This window comes from Coregonus clupeaformis, chromosome 11 (assembly GCF_020615455.1).
Source record: "Coregonus clupeaformis isolate EN_2021a chromosome 11, ASM2061545v1, whole genome shotgun sequence".
Classification (NCBI taxonomy): domain Eukaryota; kingdom Metazoa; phylum Chordata; class Actinopteri; order Salmoniformes; family Salmonidae; genus Coregonus; species Coregonus clupeaformis.
The window spans coordinates 52,187,254-52,206,729 of NC_059202.1; the positions used below are offsets into that span (position 1 = coordinate 52,187,254).

A 19,476-nucleotide genomic window follows, 5' to 3' on the forward strand; every position below is an offset into this window, starting at 1 on the left:
AAGGCTGGAGATCACTCTGTCATGCTGATTGAGTTAGAATAACAGACTGGAAGCTTTAAAAGGAGGGTGGTGCTTGAAATCATTGTTCTTCCTCTGTTAACCATGGTTACCTGCAAGGAAACACGTGCCGTCATCATTGCTTTGCACAAAAAGGGCTTCACAGGCAAGGATATTGCTGCTAGTAAGATTGCGCCTAAATCAACCATTTATCGGATCATCAAGAACTTCAAGGAGAGAGGTTCAATTGTTGGGAAGAAGGCTTCAGGACGCCCAAGAAAGTCCAGCAAGCGCCAGGACCGTCTTCTAAAGTTGATTCAGCTGCGGGATCGGGGCACCACCAGTGCAGAGCTTGCTCAGGAATGGCAGCAGGCAGGTGTGAGAGCATCTTCACGCACAGTGAGGCAAAGACTTTTGGAGGATGGCCTGGTGTCAAGAAGGGCAGCGAGGAAGCCACTTCTCTCCAGGAAAAACATCAGGGACAGACTGATATTCTGATATTCTGAAAAAGGTACAGGGATTGGACTGCTGAGGACTGGGGTAAAGTCATTTTCGCTGATGAATCCCCTTTCCAATTGTTTGGGGCATCCAGAAAAAAGCTTTGTCCGGAGAAGACCAGGTGAGCGCTACCATCAGTCCTGTGTCATGCCAACAGTAAAGCATCCTGAGACCATTCATGTGTGGGGTTGCTTCTCAGCCAAGGGAGTGGGCTCACTCACAATTTTGCCTAAGAACACAGCCATGAATAAAGAATGGTACCAACACATCCTCTGAGAGCAACTTCTCCCAACCATCCAAGAACAGTTTGGTGACGAACAATGCCTTTTCCAGCATGATGGAGCACCTTGCCATAAGGCAAAAGTGATAACTAAGTGGCTCGGGGAACAAAACATCGACATTTTGGGTCCATGGCCAGGAAACTCCCCAGACCTTAATCCCATTGAGAACTTGTGGTCAAACCTCAAGAGTCGGGTGGACAAACAAAAACCCACAAATTCTGACAAACTCCAAGCATTTTCTGAGACATGTTCACAACATTATAGCATAGGCCTATACAATGTCTGAGTTTAAAAAGAGGCAAAATGTCTGAGACACGTTCACAACATTATAGCATAGGCCTATACAATGTCTGAGCCATTCAAGCCTTAAAGTTGAGACACGTTCACAACATTATAGCATAGGCCTATACAATGTCTGAGACATGTTCACAACATTATAGGGCAATGTCTGAGACATGTTCACAACATTATAGCATAGGCCTATACAATGTCTGAGCCATGTTCACAACATTATAGCATAGGCCTATACAATGTCTGAGACACGTTCACAACATTATAGCATAGGCCTATACAATGTCTGAGACATGTTCACAACATTATAGCATAGGCCTATACAATGTCTGAGACATGTTCACAACATTATAGCATAGGCCTATACAATGTCTGAGCCATGTTCACAACATTATAGCATAGGCCTATACAATGTCTGAGCCATGTTTACATATTGATTACACACGCATATTGCTCTTTATTCTAGTGTTGAGTAATCGTGTGTTTTCATTTAAGAAAATACAAAGTGTTGTTATTCCTGATTCTGCTGTCATTAGGCATTATATGACTCCTGATCATTTATGGAATCAGGAATACCAACACTATGTATTGTATTAAAGGTGCACTATACAGAAATCGCTCCTTGTTGCTGAAATGGGAGACCTGTCTGCTTGTCAGGCATTGTTCAGGGCTTAAATACCCCACCGCATTGATGCCCAATGAGCTATTACCTGGCTGCTTGTCAGGCATTGTTCAGGGCTTAAATACCCCACCGCATTGATGCCCAATGAGCTATTAGCTCAAGGTAAGGGACATTTAGCTTGCTAACATTCTAACTTATAAACTGACAATGAGCTCCAAACACAAATGAAAGCATGATGTTAGCATGTTAGCATGAAATGAACCATCCCTTAGTGTAGCAATCAATAAAAACGTATGGGCTGATCCACCGTGGGCTCTGCCACCTCAGCCATACAATATATCATCAATATGTCCACTCCTATTTATAGAGTATATTTTGTGATCTCGACAAAACAATTTTTGTTATGTCGTGATCATGAGATAAATAAGTTGTGATCGATATTTCCTGGTTGCTAAAATTCTAATAGTTCGGCTAATTTCAATTTATGTGACAAAACAAGCAAGTGTAGTGTAGAGAATCACTGTAGCATCTAAACCGCTGTGAAATATATTTTCCATAACAGAAATATAGTATTTTCAGCTCTTTGAGCTACAAAACCGAAAGTAAAAGAGGAAAAATCGAAAGGGGAAGCATAGAAATAGCACACACAGAACAGAACCATGGCTTCTTAGACTTCCTTTCAATGAGAATGACAGATCTATAACTCACATTTGTATGTGAATTTGGTCAGGTCGCCCATAAAGTTACATATTGCAGCTTTAATAAAAACGGTTTATTGAATTTGTTGCTCAACTCGGCACGAAATCGCACGTGCCAATTGAATCACAGCGTACTTTAATTAAAAGTATGAATTTTAGCACCCCACGGTAGGACAGCAGAGGTAGCTAAGCGTTTTTCAGAATTTACATTTTTACAAGTATGGACTTATGGCGATTCACTGTTGTTGCTAGCAAACTGCGTGACCAGTAAAAAATCAACTCCGACCTCAAACGGCAAAAGTAATAGTTAAAGGGATATTTCATGTTTTTAGCATGTTAGACCTCATTTTCCACTTACTTGTAGTGTTGAAGCATCATCCAGACAGTTGTTTTGGTCAGAGTTCCATTCCTGAGATGTCTTTGGCTGGCTTAGTTGCTGGCATGAGTCATATAGTGGTAGTGGCCGGAAATGTGCTTCAAAGCTTCTCTACATAAAATCCTAAAGAGGATTATGTTTTCAGGGGGCCTGTAGAAAAAGCTCCGGAGTAGGAGTGTCATCTCTCGCTTGTCAACAGAGCGCGTGCCTACACATACAGAAATACAGATAAGGAAAACAATTAATGTCCCTAGATAGGACAGGGATGAGGATACGAATAGATGTCCCTAGATAGGACAGGGATACGGATATGTATAGACTAGATGTCCCTAGATAGTACAGGGATAAGGATAGACTAGATGTCACTAGCTAGGACAGGGATAAGGATAGACTAGATGTCCCTAGCTAGGACAGGGATAAGGATAGCCTAGATGTCCCTAGCTAGGACAGGGATAAGGATAGACTAGATGTCCCTAGCTAGGACAGGGATAAGGATAGTCTAGATGTCCCTAGCTAGGACAGGGATAAGGATAGTCTAGATGTCCCTAGCTAGGACAGGGATAAGGATAGACTAGATGTCACTAGATAGGACAGGGATAAGGATAGACTAGATGTCCCTAGCTAGGACAGGGATAAGGATAGCCTAGATGTCCCTAGATAGGACAGGGATAAGGATAGCCTAGATGTCCCTAGATAGGACAGGGATAAGGATAAGGATAGCCTAGATGTCACTAGCTAGGACAGGGATAAGGATAGCCTAGATGTCCCTAGATAGGACAGGGATAAGGATAAGGATAGCCTAGATGTCACTAGCTAGGACAGGGATAAGGATAGACTAGATGTCCCTAGATAGGACAGGGATAAGGATAGTCTAGATGTCACTAGATAGGACAGGGATAAGGATAGCCTAGATGTCCCTAGATAGGACAGGGATAAGGATAGACTAGATGTCCCTAGCTAGGACAGGGATAAGGATAGACTAGATGTCCCTAGATAGGACAGGGATAAGGATAAGGATAGCCTAGATGTCACTAGATAGGACAGGGATAAGGATAGACTAGATGTCCCTAGCTAGGACAGGGATAAGGATAGCCTAGATGTCACTAGCTAGGACAGGGATAAGGATAGCCTAGATGTCCCTAGATAGGACAGGGATAAGGATAAGGATAGCCTAGATGTCACTAGCTAGGACAGGGATAAGGATAGCCTAGATGTCACTAGCTAGGACAGGGATAACGATAGTCTAGATGTCAAAGAAGTTACATAGGTAGTTGGATTGACAAAGTAGTAGGTTTTACATGTTCATTTATTTATTCACAAGTGTATTTTTATATTAGTTGTGTATTTTACTTTTAGAACCTTTATTACAAATTGATTGTCTACAACAGGGGTTCCCAAACTCTTTCCACTCGGGGTCCCCCCTTCCAGCATTGGGGAACATCCCACGCCAGCACGTGCCACTATTTCTATGGGCGCAAGCACTGTTCATGACACAAACTGTTCACACCCCTCTGGTTGGTGGCGCAGTGGCGCAGTGGTCTAAGGCACTGCATTGCAGTGCTAGCTGTGCCACTAGAGATCCTGGTTCGAATCCAGGCTCTGTCGTAGCCGGCCGCGACCGGGAGACCCATGGGGCGGCGCACAATTGGCCCAGCGTTGTCCAGGGTAGGGGAGGGAATGGCCGGCAGGGATGTAGCTCAGTTGGTAGAGCATGGTGTTTGCAACGCCAGGGTTGTGGGTTCGATTCCAGTATAAAAAATAAAAATGTATGCACTAACTGTAAGTCGCTCTGGATAAGAGCGTCTGCTAAATGACTAAAATGTAAATGTAAAATGTTGGTGGAGACTGTCCATGACCCAAACTGTTCCCACCCCTCTGGTTGGTGGAGACTGTCCATGACCCAAACTGTTCCCACCCCTCTGGTTGGTGGAGACTGTCCATGACCCAAACTGTTCCCACCCCTCTGGTTGGTGGAGATCATGTTCCCACCCCTCTGGTTGGTGGAGATCATGTTCCCACCCCTCTGGTTGGTGGAGACGCCATGACAATGTTCCCACCCCTCTGGTTGGTGGAGACCATGTTCCTACCCTGGTGGAGATCATGTTCACAACCCTCTGGTTGGTGGAGATCATGTTCACAACCCTCTGGTTGGTGGAGATCATGTTCCCACCCCTCTGGTTGGTGGAAGGAATGTTGCATGTTTAAAGCTCATTTCCACACAGCTGGGTCAAAACATTTTGCCGTTTTTAAAGCAAATGTTCTTGCAATTCTATACATTTTGCCATCTCTAATGTGTATTCATGTGATATTTGAGTGACAAAAAAATATTACAACAATAACTATGGCCTAAACAAATAAAAAAAAAAAACGTTAGCTGACATGGGCTAGTTGATCTGGACATTTCTATAAATAGCTCTCTAAGGTATGCAATGACTAACATGAGAAGAGGAACTGATGATGCTCTACCCAATTCCGAAATTGCACCTTGTGCATTCTACTCTTACAACTTTAAAAGAGGAAGTTTAAAGCCGGACTGAGGGGGGGCGAGATTCAAGGAGTCTGAGGATTTGCAAGAATGTATAAAGACTGAACAAGTAATGACACAAAGTCTTATTACACAACATGTATATGGCTATACCCATGTAAATACAAGGTGTATAACTGGCTATGAGTATCTGACCAACAAAGTTACTTGTTCTTCAACATGTTCCCAAATAAAGACAACACTGTGGAAGTATATGTTTTAGACCAGTGGTTCCCAAACTGTGGGTCGCCCCCCCTGCCGACCCCTCACGGGGGATATGGAACATTTCTGGGATCTTTTAATTCAGCTCAAGAAACATGGGCCCAACACTTTACATGTTGAGTTTATATTTTTGTTCAGTGTATCTGTCTCATTGTTCTAGCTGTGCACAGATGTAGTAGTTGCCACGTATAGCTCAGTTAGTAGAGTATGGCGTTTGCAACGCCAGGGTTGTGGGTTCGATTCCCACGGGGGGGGGCAGTATGAAAAATGTATGCACTCACTAACTGTAAGTCGCTCTGTATAAGAGCTTCTGCTAAATGACTAAAATGTAGTGATGTAGAAAGGAGTTCTAAGACATGGGCAAAACAGCAAGTAAACAGTTCGAGTTATACACGTTCATGCTTGTTATAGTGGAAATAGCGCAAATGTTTGATATTGACATGAGTGTATATCTCAAAGACATAAATTGGCTGTAGTGTCTTGTGGGACGTTTTTAATAACTTTTTTTTGGTGAGTCTGGTCCCTACGACTATATGGTTTAGGCAAACAACTAAGCCAGCCAAAGCTAAAAGCCTTATTGTAGTTAGCTACCTTTCCCACAGACAACACACTGGAACAGTTCCGCGCGCTTTTGTGCAAAACGTCAACAAGGAAGAAACGTCCAGGGCTCCACGTCCGGATGTTTCTTCTTCTTCAAAATAAAATGTAAAATGACAGAATAGTATTAAAGCTTTGGAAGACAAGCGACAAAAATGTATTCAAACATTGAAAGCGTTAAGAATATTGCATTTATTTTTTATTCAATGAAAGGATAACCCACAATCACATAACATATACACTGCTCAAAAAAATAAAGGGAACACTAAAATAACACATCCTAGATCTGAATGAATGAAATAATCTCATTAAATACTTTTTTCTTCACATAGCTGAATGTGCTGACAACAAAATCACACAAAAATTATCAATGGAAATCAAATTTATCAACCCATGGAGGTCTGGATTTGGAGTCACCCTCAAAATTAAAGTGGAAAACCACACTACAGGCTGATCCAACTTTGATGTAATGTCCTTAAAACAAGTCAAAATGAGGCTCAGTAGTGTGTGTGGCCTCCACGTGCCTGTATGACCTCCCTACAACGCCTGGGCATGCTCCTGATGAGGTGGCGGATGGTCTCCTGAGGGATCTCCTCCCAGACCTGGACTAAAGCATCCGCCAACTCCTGGACAGTCTGTGGTGCAACATGGCGTTGGTGGATGGAGCGAGACATGATGTCCCAGATGTGCTCAATTGGATTCAGGTCTGGGGAACGGGCGGGCCAGTTCATAGCATCAATGCCTTCCTCTTGCAGGAACTGCTGACACACTCCAGCCACATGAGGTCTAGCATTGTCTTGCATTAGGAGGAACCCAGGGCCAACCGCACCAGCATATGGTCTCACAAGGGGTCTGAGAATCTCATCTCGGTACCTAATGGCAGTCAGGCTACCACATGGAGGGCTGTGCGGCCCCCCCAAAGAAATGCCACCCCACACCATGACTGACCCACCGCCAAACCGGTCATGCTGTAGGATGTTGCAGGCAGCAGAACGTTCTCCACGGCGTCTCCAGACTGTCACGTCTGTCACGTGCTCAGTGTGAACCTGCTTTCATCTGTGAAGAGCACAGGGCGCCAGTGGCGAATTTACCAATCTTGGTGTTCTCTGGCAAATGCCAAATGTCCTGCACGGTGTTGGGCTGTAAGCACAACCCCGACCTGTGGACATCGGGCCCTCATACCACCCTCATGGAGTCTGTTTCTGACCGTTTGAGCAGACACATGCACATTTGTGGCCTGCTGGAGGTCATTTTGCAGGGCTCTGGCAGTGCTCCTCCTGCTCCTCCTTGCACAAAGGCGGAGGTAGCAGTCCTGCTGCTGGGTTGTTGCCCTCCTACGGCCTCCTCCACGTCTCCTGATTTACATTTACATTTTAGTCATTTAGCAGACGCTCTTATCCAGAGCGATTTACAGTTAGTGAATATGTTTTTTATTTTATTTATTTTTTATATACTGGCCCCCCGTGGGAATCGAACCCACAACCCTGGCGTTGCAAACGCCATGCTCTATCAACTGAGCTACATCCCTGCCGGCCATTCCCTCCCCTACCCTGGACGAATTGTGCAGCGCCGCATGAGTCTCCCGGTCGCGGCCGGCTGCGACAGAGCCTGGATTCGAACCAGGATCTCTAGTGGCACAGTTAGCACTGCGATGCAGCGCCTTAGACCACTGCACCACTCAGGAGTACCGGTGAGTTCTGATGTACTGGCCTGTCTCCTGGTAGCACCTCCATGTTCTGGACACTACGCTGACAGACACAGCAAACCTTCTTGCCACAGCTCGCATTGATGTGCCATCCTGGATGAGCTGCACTACCTGAGCCACTTGTGTGGGTTGTAGACTCCGTCTCAGGCTACCACTAGAGTGAAAGCACCGCCAGCATTCAAAAGTGACAGGTCACCACCTGCAAAACCAGTCCTTTATTGGGGGTGTCTTGCTAATTGCCTATAATTTCCACCTGTTGTCAATTCCATTTGCACAACAGCATGTGAAATGTATTGTCAATCAGTGTTGCTTCCTAAGTGGACAGTTTGATTTCACAGAAGTGTGATTGACTTGGAGTTACATTGTGTTGTTTAAGTGTTCCCTTTATTTTTTTTGAGCAGTGTATTTTATTAGAAGTTTACACAACACTTGAGTCAGAGGTAACAAACAAACCCATAATGTTTTTTTTTTTTTTCAGTTTAATTTGTTTTCTTCAGATTCAACATATATCCATTACATTTTTCTTCCCTGATATCAAAGCTGACTTAAACTGTCTTTCAGACTCCATGTTATAATTTGGTCTTATGGCAGTATCTGAGAGCATCTCTCAGGGCCTCCAGCACCATGTCAACACTTGTCTTGCTGCTGTTACATCCCATGAGTCCCACACGCAGCACCTGAGGAGAGAGACAGACAGGTCAGTGAGCCGGGTTTGCACATAGGAGAAGGCATGGTTGAGCCCACACTACCAACGTGAGTGTTGCCTTCCTGTTATTGCAGCAATAGACTATGGCTGTTATCATTAGCGAAGAGGGCTAATGACCGCGATCGTAGCTACTTAACCCAAAGGTTCCCCTGTATAAGTGGGGCTGCCTGCTATGACTGTTAACTCATCCAAAACTAAGACGCAGCAGTAGTCCATTCTGTGTCCTGGCTTAGACGGCCTCAGCCCACTAACTCAGTGGTTCTCAACCTTTTTTTTGCTACTGTACCACCAAGTACATTTTGCTCTGCCCAGGAGTACCCTTGAAGTAACTCACCTGTCCAACGGATGGTCCCAGTCCTCCAGAGATCTCTAGGTTGTGGTTCTTCATGGTGTAGCTGGTGATCTCCTTCCAGTCATACCCAGGGGGTGCTACTATAGTGGTGACTGTAGGTAACCTGGCGTTCTGGCAAATGGAACCATCAATGGAAAGAGGAGGGTTTTAAGGTGTCTGAGTGTTGTGTTTTACATTAAAACATGTTGTTGTCTTCAATATATTACGGCACAGAAAAAAAAAGTTTATAATGTATGTGTTAGTTAAAGATCGAAATGATTTAATGTGTTTTTTGCATTTGTACTTTATATAGACTAGGCCTACAGTAAATAGTTGACAGTAAATCGTTCTGAGGCCTTTTGATCCTGACCTTGTCTTTCACAAACAGTTTGAGGCCCATGTTCTCTAGTCCTTCGTGGAAGTATTCTGCTACCTCCTTGTGTCTCTGCCAGGAGTTCTCCAGACCCTGGGACAGAGTAGAGCCACAGTGTGTCGTTTCATCGTCACCAACACAACTACCGTGTGCTATGCTGCTATGACATATTCCTGTTTTCAATTGTCTTAAATCTCAGAGAGAGAGAGGGGTAAGATCAGTGGATGATTTAACACGTATCAGAGGGCTATGATATAATCGATCCCCGTGAATGATTGTATTAATCTATAAGATGTAACACTATCTTATAGAGAGGGTGAATGGCATCATGATTTAGGAAGCAGACTGAAGTCACCTGTTCAGCGAGGATAGCCAGACTCTCCCGGAGAGAATAGAAGGCAGACACAGGCACAGTGTGGTGGTATCTGCACACAGGAACAACAGGTCAGACTAAGTACTGTCACTAAAGATAAATACTGCTTTACTTACACTCTGAGCAGCGATCCCTTGACATTCTGTCACGATCGTCGACTGAAGACACGGACCAAGGCGCAGCGTGATAAGCGTACATTTTATTTCGTACACAACACGAAACCAAAACAACAAACAAACGATACGTGAAGTCCTAGGTTATACTAAACAAACCTTTCGGATCCCACAAGATCCCACACAGACTGGTGCCAAACGGCTGCCTAAGTATGGTCCCCAATCAGAGACAACGAACTACAGCTGCCTCTGATTGGGAACCACCCTGGCCAACATAGATCTACATGATCTAGAAACTCAAACATCGAAAACTAAACATAGAAACTAAACACCCTGGCTCAACATTTAAGAGTCCCCAGAGCCAGGGCGTGACACATTCACAGATGCATCGTCTCAAACTGTTAAACTGTGTTTTTGTTAAGGTAGATCAAACTGTTAAACTGTGTTTTTGTTCATGTAGGTCAAACTGTTAAAATCTGTTTTTGTTAAGGTAGATCAAACTGTTAAACTGTGTTTTTTTTAAGGTAGATCAAACTGTTAAACTGTGTTTTTGTCAAGGTAGATCATGTCATAGAACGTGGTGTTAGATTATGTGTTGGTGTTACACGGTTCTGGTGTAATGCATTATGGGAGTCTCACATTCTAGCCGGTTTGCCGTCACACCCCCAGTAGTTGGCAAGGCAGGTCATGTCCAGGAAGAACGACACCGGCTTTGTTTTCCGATTGAATACTTTCTGACTGGATAGAAGTAGAAAAAGGACAAGTGTTCTTAGAAAACAAGTCATTTATAAGTCATTACTGTTTAATTACCATTTTAACATGCAGTTGCTTAGTAAATATCAGCCAGGTCAATTTTTTTGTAGCATTAAAAAGTGCGACCAACATGTCATGTTTTTTACATTTCTAAACGTTAGAGATTAGAACACCTTCCTCACCAAGCTCTTTCACTGAAGGAGATGGGGGCGGTCCCTGGAGGGGCGTTCAGGACCTTCTGTGAGCCAGTGTACAGGATATCGATACCTGAGGAAAACACAAGGAACCAACATTAACTTGACTAGGTAAGTTTCAACCTGAAATCTGTAAGCTCTTATTGGCAGTACAATTCATTAAACTAGTTGTAATGCTATTTTCACATGGTTAAATAATAGGTATGTAGCAACGTTATATGCAGGGTTTTGGTGCACCTCAATAGTCCAAAATAGCTTCATAATAAGCATCAACATAAGAATACAGAGGCAAGCTTCCCCCCAGGGTCTTACAGGGATATAGCTCAGTTGGTAGAGCATGGCGTTTGCAACGCCAGGGTTGTGGGTTCGATTCCCACAGGGGGTATGAAAAAATAAAATAATGTATGCACTCACTAACTGTAAGTCGCTCTGGATAAGAGCGTCTGCTAAATGACTAAAATGTAAATGTAAATGTCTTTAACTAGTTTTCCCCCAGGGTCTTTGACTAGGTGGTCTTGATAAACCTGTCTTTGTATCCTTGAGCAACTGGTGTCACTGTAACAGTGATGTGATCTTTGCTCATCCCTCTCAACAGGAACTCAGTTATACCTGCATGGTCCCTGTCCTATATGCTACAGGGTCACTACAACACCATACCTTGTTTGTCCATGTAAAGTGGTGCACCTCCCATTGAAGCCACACAGTCAACAAGAAACAGACAGTTGTGCCTTGCAGAAAGAAAAGAGTGGCGTTACTTTATGCAAATGATTCACTGGTACTGTATATTGTCTGTTGGTTTTTTTATAACACTGAATAGCTGAAGAGTTGGATAGGGGCGCTTACTTGTGACAAATGTCTCCAATTCCATCTAGTGGATGAACTACTCCTGTGGAGGATTCTCCATGGGTTAGGAAGAACAGTACAGGCTTGTGTTTGGCCAGGGCCTGGGGTGAAACAGTGACATGACAGATCAGAAATACCAGTCTTGATGCACAGAAAGAGATGGGCCCTGGTCAAAAGTAGTCCACTACATAGGGAATATGGTGCCATTTGGGACGCACACATGGTCTATCAGATAGCAGCAATTTGGTATATCCATACCTATAGATGAAGGTTAGGGTATGAGTATCCATACCTATAGATGAAGGTTAGGGTATGAGTATCTATACCTATAGATGAAGGTTAGGGTATGAGTATCTGTACCTATAGATGAAGGTTAGGGTATGAGTATCTGTACCTATAGATGAAGGTTAGGGTATGAGTATCTGTACCTATAGATGAAGGTTAGGGTATGAGTATCTGTACCTATAGATGAAGGTTAGGGTATGAGTATCTGTACCTATAGATGAAGGTTAGGGTATGAGTATCTGTACCTATAGATGAAGGTTAGGGTATGAGTATCTATACCTATAGATGAAGGTTAGGGTATGAGTATCTGTACCTATAGATGAAGGTTAGGGTATGAGTATCTGTACCTATAGATGAAGGTTAGGGTATGAGTATCTGTACCTATAGATGAAGGTTGGGGTATGAGTATCTATACCTATAGATGAAGGTTAGGGTATGAGTATCTGTACCTATAGATGAAGGTTAGGGTATGAGTATCTGTACCTATAGATGAAGGTTAGGGTATGAGTATCTATACCTATAGATGAAGGTTAGGGTATGAGTATCTATACCTATAGATGAAGGTTAGGGTATGAGTATCTATACCTATAGATGAAGGTTAGGGTATGAGTATCTGTACCTATAGATGAAGGTTAGGGTATGAGTATCTGTACCTATAGATGAAGGTTAGGGTATGAGTATCGGTACCTATATATGAAGGTTAGGGTATGAGTACCTATAGATGAAGGTTAGGGTATGAGTACCTATAGATGAATGTTAGGGTATGAGTACCTATAGATGAAGGTTAGGGTATGAGTATCAATACCTATAGATGAAGGTTAGGGTATGAGTATCTATACCTATAGATGAAGGTTAGGGTATGAGTATCTGTACCTATAGATGAAGGTTAGGGTATGAGTATCTATACCTATAGATGAAGGTTAGGGTATGAGTATCTATACCTATAGATGAAGGTTAGGGTATGAGTATCTGTACCTATAGATGAAGGTTAGGGTATGAGTATCTGTACCTATAGATGAAGGTTAGGGTATGAGTATCTATACCTATAGATGAAGTTTAGGGTATGAGTATCTATACCTATAGATGAAGGTTAGGGGTATGAGTATCTATACCTATAGATGAAGGTTAGGGGTATGAGTATCTGTACCTATAGATGAAGGTTAGGGTATGAGTATCTGTACCTATAGATGAAGGTTAGGGTATGAGTATCTGTACCTATAGATGAAGGTTAGGGTATGAGTATTATACCTATAGATGAAGGTTAGGGTATGAGTACCTATAGATGAATGTTAGGGTATGAGTACCTATAGATGAAGGTTAGGGTATGAGTATCAATACCTATAGATGAAGGTTAGGGTATGAGTATCTATACCTATAGATGAAGGTTAGGGTATGAGTATCTGTACCTATAGATGAAGGTTAGGGTATGAGTATCTGTACCTATAGATAAAGGTTAGGGTATGAGTATCTATACCTATAGATGAAGGTTAGGGTATGAGTATCTGTACCTATAGATGAAGGTTAGGGTATGAGTATCTGTACCTATAGATAAAGGTTAGGGTATGAGTATCTATACCTATAGATGAAAGGTTAGGGTATGAGCAGATCAAATGAGATGTGTGTCATTACCTGATCAATCTCTTCACTGGTGAAATATCCCCCCGCAGATGTCACAATGGAATTAACTCTGGCACCTGTTGGGTTGATGATAAATGTATTATGTAAATCACAAAATTGTCAATTCAAAGGGAACTTCCCCGGTGGGCAAAGCTACTGTATTTGAAACGAGGTCTTTACAACCAGGTTTGCCCGCTGGTTCATATGTGTGTCACAGGCATAGGCATGTACAGTGAATGGTGTGAAATTGCTAGCTAGTTAGCGGTGCACGCTAGTAGCGTTTCAGTGGGTGACGTCACTCGCTCGGAGACCTTGAAGTAGTTGTTTCCCTTGCTCTGCTAAGGCTGTGGCTTTTGCGGAGCGATGGGTAACAATGTTTCGTGGGAAGGCAGTTGTTGAAATGTTCAGAGGGTCCCTGGTTCGAGCCCAGGTTAGGGTAAGGAGAGGGACAGAAGCAATGGTTGCCCAATGACACCCTATTCACTATATAGTGCACTACTTTTGACCAGGGCCCTATGGGTCTCTATGAAGGGAATAGGGTAGTATTTGGCAAGTACCCATCCTCTCTGCCATCTCCGCTGCCCGTTCTCCCCAGATCCCATTGACTGCAGTGAGAACCCCTTCCCCTGGCTCGACGGCGTTGAAGATGGCACACTCCATGGCCGTGTGTCCCGTGCCACTCACGGCTATCGTCATGTTGTTCTGGGTCTGGAAGGCGTACTGGATCCCGCTCTTGATGTCGCTCATTATCTGGAAACAAACGCAGTACAGTAAAGAGCTGATTAATGGGACCAAGAGTCTGTCGGGTAAGGCACTGAGTATTAGGATGTGTACTGTATGCATTATATCTAGCGTGTAATGTACAGTCTATTTTGTACACAGCAGTACTGTGTGTATAAGACAATTTCCCCCTCGAGACGTTAAAAGTTCATCCTTATCCTATCCTACATCTCATACAATGATTAGGCACGTTTGTCTCAACACTGTAATAGGTAGATGGGTAGTACCAACAGAACTACACACATACACACATGGCTTTACAAAGCAGAGCCGCCTCTTCCTATACGCAGACAGCACGCTGCACTTAGGGCCCCGCAGCCACTAGGGGGCCCTACGACCCAAATGTGCTATTTACATTTTTTTGAACTCAGTCAGGGTCTCAACTTACTGTTGAAAGTTAGAAAAGTAGAATACACAAGTTGCAATTTCGAAATTTGGAAGTGCATCAGAAGTATTCAACTTGTTACGTCAGTCACTCAATGAACCCATGTCAGCTAGTATGTTTTTTGATTGCTAGGTAAGGTATCTATCTAGACCTTGTAGGCCTAATCATCACCATGCTGACTGGGCACGCAGGGCATGTGCTCAAGGGCCCTGACCTCCAGTGGGCCCCCATTTGATTTTGGTAGTCATCCTCAAACAGATATCATATGAACATTGCATAACATGGGCGGCAGTTAGCTTAGTGGGTAAGAGCGTTGTGCCAGTAACTGAAAGGTCGCTGGTTCTAATCCCCGAGCTGACTAGGTGAAAAATCTGTCGATGTGCCCTTAAGCAAGGCACTTAACACTAATTGCTCCTGTAAGTCGCTCTGGATAAGAGTGTCTGCTAAATGACAAAAAAAAAATAATAATAATAATAAGTAATGGCAAAATGTGAAGAATTGCAGGAGATGTACTTTACACTAACCAGGTTTCCATCCAATGACAGGCCTTATGGAATCAGCAAATTTGTTGGTAAACTTTCCAAATGCAGTTTATTAGGCTAGATGTGATAACTTATGATGAAAGTGCACAGTGATGAGCTTGATGCGCCTTTCCAATAAATATCTAGGGTTACTTTGGTGACATGATGATCGATCCTTGGCTGCCGTTTGACAAATACAAACAATCTGTCTCTCATCCATAATAATCTCATCATGTAGGTAACCTACCCACATTGTATCTGTACGCTGTTTGCTAGTGCGTGCATGCCAAGACCAGAGTAGGCACAATTGCTATTTAACAAATAAAAATGGTGGCAAAACCATCAGTAGAGTTGAAAATGCGATGGAAACCCATTTCATTTTATTATATTTTTTCGGTACATTGGAATTTAACCGCAAAATGTATTTTTATGTACACTACGTCATCACCCACAGCCTTTTATCTGCAACAAGTCAATTTGATGGAAACATCTCAGGTGGGAAAATGTGCATATTGTTTTTTATGCACATTTTAGAATCTGTCCCCAATTGGATGGAAACCTAGCTAGTGCCAAAAAACTTATTTACTGCCAAAAACGTTTTGCCCGCAAGGTGGGGGGCCCCCAACCAAATCTCGCTTAGGACCCCCAAAAAGGCTGGTTCACAGATACTTGGCTAATCTCAAAATGTTCATAAAACACATTTGCTTGGGAGATCCCTATCTAAACGACTTGTTAATGCATAAGAAAGACATAAGCAGCTAAACCAAAACAGACAACGTGGTTAGGGTATAATATCACAAGCCTTATCTAAAATATCAAATAATTATGCGTCGAATTCAACCATTAGGCATACACATAAATCCTGCATAAAAGTACATTTTGTGCACGGTTATCTTAGTTGAGATTGTTTGCTCATAACCAAACTTTGTAGACATACCTCGAGCATTTCTGGATGCATGTGACCGATGATGGGCTCGGCCCCCGCCGCTAAGATCCGAGCAGGAACATTGGACGGTCCGGGTCCAAACATGTGTCGCTGCGGAGCCACAAAGGTTTTCTGGAGACATTTTGGTGGCGGGACGGAGAGGGACGACATGGCAGTAGCTGGGCTGTTGGCCGTGTGGATATGAGAAAATGCACCGGCTGGACTCCGACTCTGTAAGCAGCCTGTCAGACGCACACCTCTCATTTGACGAAAGAGGCCTTTAAACCCCTCCCACATCTATGTTTGGTTTGCATACTGTTTTCATTGTGAGAATTTCATTCGAGCAAACCTTTCGTTGTTCGCTCCTGAATTTTTTTAAAATCAGATTGCATAAAACCAAAAACATATTGCCCATTTATTACACACTATTTACAGGTCACATGTTTGTTTCGTTAATTTACTCACACCGTTGCTCAACACACATTTACGAGGGTTAATCATGGACCACCACTGCTTCAGTAGGTCATATAATTATATCCCGCAATGTAGGCAGAATTCAGCAGACACTCACTTTTTCCATTTCAGTCAAATAAACCTAATGGTAAAAATGAAGACCTTGAAACTTGTCTAATAAAATGTGTATTTCTGTGATCATGTGATTCTGCCCTGTTTTTAATTCAGGGTGTTTTGTTTGTGGTGAGCTGATATGGTTCCTAGATCACTCCAAGGTGTCTGTTTGGTCAGTGGTTACTCAGTGACACACAGAGGCAGTGAACAGGCACAGGCTAACCCCCACTCTCTCCTCTAGTTCCTAAACTGTTATCCCTTGGAATCTAGTCAATTTAGGGGGGGAGAAATGTTGTAAAGACTCTCAGTGGGCTTTGTTTATTTCAACACCATGGAAGTTGCAACACCATTCATTTAGAGTGTTGGGCCATTAACCGAAAGTTCGCTGGTTCTAATACCTGAACCGAAAAAGTGAAAGATCGGTCGATGTGCCCTTGAGCAAGGCACTTAACTCTAATTTGCTCCAGGGGCACCGTACTACTATGGCTGATCCTGTAAAACAACACATTTCACTGCACCTATCCGGTGTATGTGACAATAAAATAAAATGTATATTTTTTGTATTTATTTTGGCGAGGATAGTCCAGTCAGTATCATTCATTGCCATTTTTTTCCCCCAGGGAGTCACAGTGATGTCTAGATCTCCTCCAGGGTTGCGGTCAATATAATTTAAATTCCAGTCAATTCTGAAAGTACACTACTTTCCAATTACAATTAATTTCAGTGTACTTCCTGAATTTAATTTAATTTGGATCCCCATTAGCTGACGCCATGACGACAGCAAGTCAGTCTTCCTGGGGTCCGACACATACAGAAAAGGACATTACAGACAAATACTTTACAATTTACATATATATATAAAAAAAACATTAACAAGTAGACATTACAGACATTTAAAATACTTGAAAAGGTAACATTTAACAGTCAATCTGTCAGTATCTGTCCAGTCATATGGTCAATCTTAGTAGATGTACTTTTAATGTTTTCTTGAATGTGAATTCACTTTTCACTTGGGAAATATTGTCACGATCGTCAAACAGAGATGAGGACCAAGGCGCAGCGTTGAAGGCGAACATATTTATTTATAGAATGATCACACGATCAAAACAACAAAACGATGACGTGACAGTCAATGGTAATACACAAACCAAATACGAACAAGAAACCACAATGAATGAGTGCCAAACGGCTACCTAAGTATGACTCCCAATCAGAGACAACGAGCTACAGCCGTCTCTGATTGGGAGCCACCATGGCCAACATAGATCTACAAAACCAGAAAGTGAAACCTAGAACACACATAGACTGGCTCAACATATTAGAGTCCCCAGAGCCAGGGCGTGACAGTACCCCCCCCTAAAGGCGCGGACTCCGACCGCGCCCACCAAATACCACAGGGGAGGGACCGGGTGGGCACTCCGCTTAGGCGGCGGATCCGGCTCCGGGCCTGATCCCCGCTCCCTCTCCAACCCCCCAAAGTACCCCTGGTCCGGTCTGGCCCCGCTGGCCGGAGCTGGACTGCACACTGGTGAAGCGGATTGCTCTAGCTCCGGTGTGAAGCATCTGACCGGTGCCGACCAGCCACCGGTGGAACAGGCACGGCCGTGCCGGACTGACGACGCACACCACTGGCTTGGTGTGGGGAGCAGGAGCGGGCCGAGCCGGGCTGACGAAGCGCACCACTGACTTGGTGCGGGAGCAGGGACGGGCCGAGCCGGGCTGACGAGCGCACCACTGACTTGGTGCGGGAGCAGGAACGGGCCGAGCCGGGCTGACGGGCGCACCACTGACTTGGTGCGGGGAGCAGGAACGGGCCGAGCCGGGCTGACGAGCGCTCCACTGACTTGGGGCGGGGAGCAGGAACGGGCCGAGCCGGGCTGACGAAGCGCACCACTGACTTGGTGCGGGGAGCAGGAACGGGCCGAGCCGGGCTGACGAAGCGCTCCACTGACTTGGGGCGGGGAGCAGGAACGGGCCGAGCCGGGATGACGGGCTGCACCACTGACTTGGTGCGGGGAGCAGGAACGGGCCGAGCCGGGCTGACGGGCGCACCACTGACTTGGTGCGGGGAGCAGGAACAGGCCGGACCGTACTGGGGACACACACCACTGGTCCTACGCAGGGATCTGGAATGGGCCGGACCGGACTGGTAACACACCCCAGTACCTCTCGCCGTGCCTCTACACCTTCCACCCCCTCTTCGACCAGTGGCCCCCGTAACCTGGCGGCCTCCTCTGCCAATCCGCTGGGCCGCTCTGCCGCGGTCTCCTGCTGGCCCGTCGTCCACGGCGTTAGCCCCCCCCTAAAAAATTTCTGGCCGTCTCTCCTACCCGTGGACCAGGTCTCCATGTCCCTCGCCAGCCTTTCGCCCTTCTGCCTCCACGTCAAGCCCTTCTCTTCCTCACTCGGCTTGACCCAGTCGAGGAGGCGAAGGAGATCTGCCAGAGATCTCCCTGGCGATGGCTCCTGGACACGCTGCTTGGTCAAATCTTGGTGGTTTCTTCTGTCACGATCGTCAAACAGAGATGAGGACCAAGGCGCAGCGTTGAAGGCGAACATATTTATTTATAGAATGATCACACGATCAAAACAACAAAACGATGACGTGACAGTCAATGGTAATACACAAACCAAATACGAACAAGAAACCACAATGAATGAGTGCCAAACGGCTACCTAAGTATGACTCCCAATCAGAGACAACGAGCTACAGCCGTCTCTGATTGGGAGCCACCCTGGCCAACATAGATCTACAAAACCAGAAAGTGAAACCTAGAACACACATAGACTATACACACCCTGGCTCAACATATTAGAGTCCCCAGAGCCAGGGCGTGACAAATATGAGTTGGTAGGGAGTTCCATTCAGTGATGGCTCAGTATATATAACTGTTGATTT

The 19,476-nt window shown here is 44.4% G+C and overlaps 1 protein-coding gene and 1 long non-coding RNA gene across 3 annotated transcripts; both read right to left on the bottom strand.

Moving 5' to 3' along the window:
* Positions 1 to 8,168: 8,168 nt before the first annotated feature.
* Positions 8,169 to 16,250, bottom strand: LOC121577115 (serine--pyruvate aminotransferase, mitochondrial-like). The gene is made up of 11 exons (XM_041890910.2): positions 16,023 to 16,250; positions 13,957 to 14,149; positions 13,412 to 13,476; positions 11,498 to 11,598; positions 11,312 to 11,382; positions 10,643 to 10,727; positions 10,347 to 10,445; positions 9,577 to 9,646; positions 9,219 to 9,314; positions 8,852 to 8,980; positions 8,169 to 8,488 (listed from the first exon to the last, which is right to left on the bottom strand). Exons 1-11 carry the CDS (start codon positions 16,179 to 16,181, stop codon positions 8,381 to 8,383), a joined length of 1,176 nt encoding a protein of 391 aa, XP_041746844.2. The 5' UTR covers positions 16,182 to 16,250; the 3' UTR covers positions 8,169 to 8,380.
* Positions 12,186 to 13,404, bottom strand: LOC123491985. Of its 2 annotated transcripts, none has more exons than XR_006661567.1 (3): positions 13,121 to 13,404; positions 12,588 to 12,723; positions 12,186 to 12,401 (listed from the first exon to the last, which is right to left on the bottom strand). It is a non-coding gene; the product is annotated as an uncharacterized LOC123491985 (long non-coding RNA). The 2 variants fall into 2 exon arrangements; XR_006661566.1 differs by having other exon boundaries at positions 12,588 to 12,757.
* Positions 16,251 to 19,476: the final 3,226 nt, after the last annotated feature.

Excerpts from the sequence above, each read along its gene's own strand:
- LOC121577115 (XM_041890910.2), bottom strand. The coding sequence starts at position 16,181 with ATGTCGTCCCTCTCCGTCCCGCCACCAAAATGTCTCCAGAAAACCTTT. Across the intron at positions 10,446-10,642 it reads TCCTTCAGTGAAAGAGCTTG|TCAGAAAGTATTCAATCGGA; the intron begins GTGAGGAAGGTG and ends ACTTCTATCCAG. Across the intron at positions 8,489-8,851 it reads TGGGACCATCCGTTGGACAG|GTGCTGCGTGTGGGACTCAT; the intron begins GTGAGTTACTTC and ends CTCTCTCCTCAG.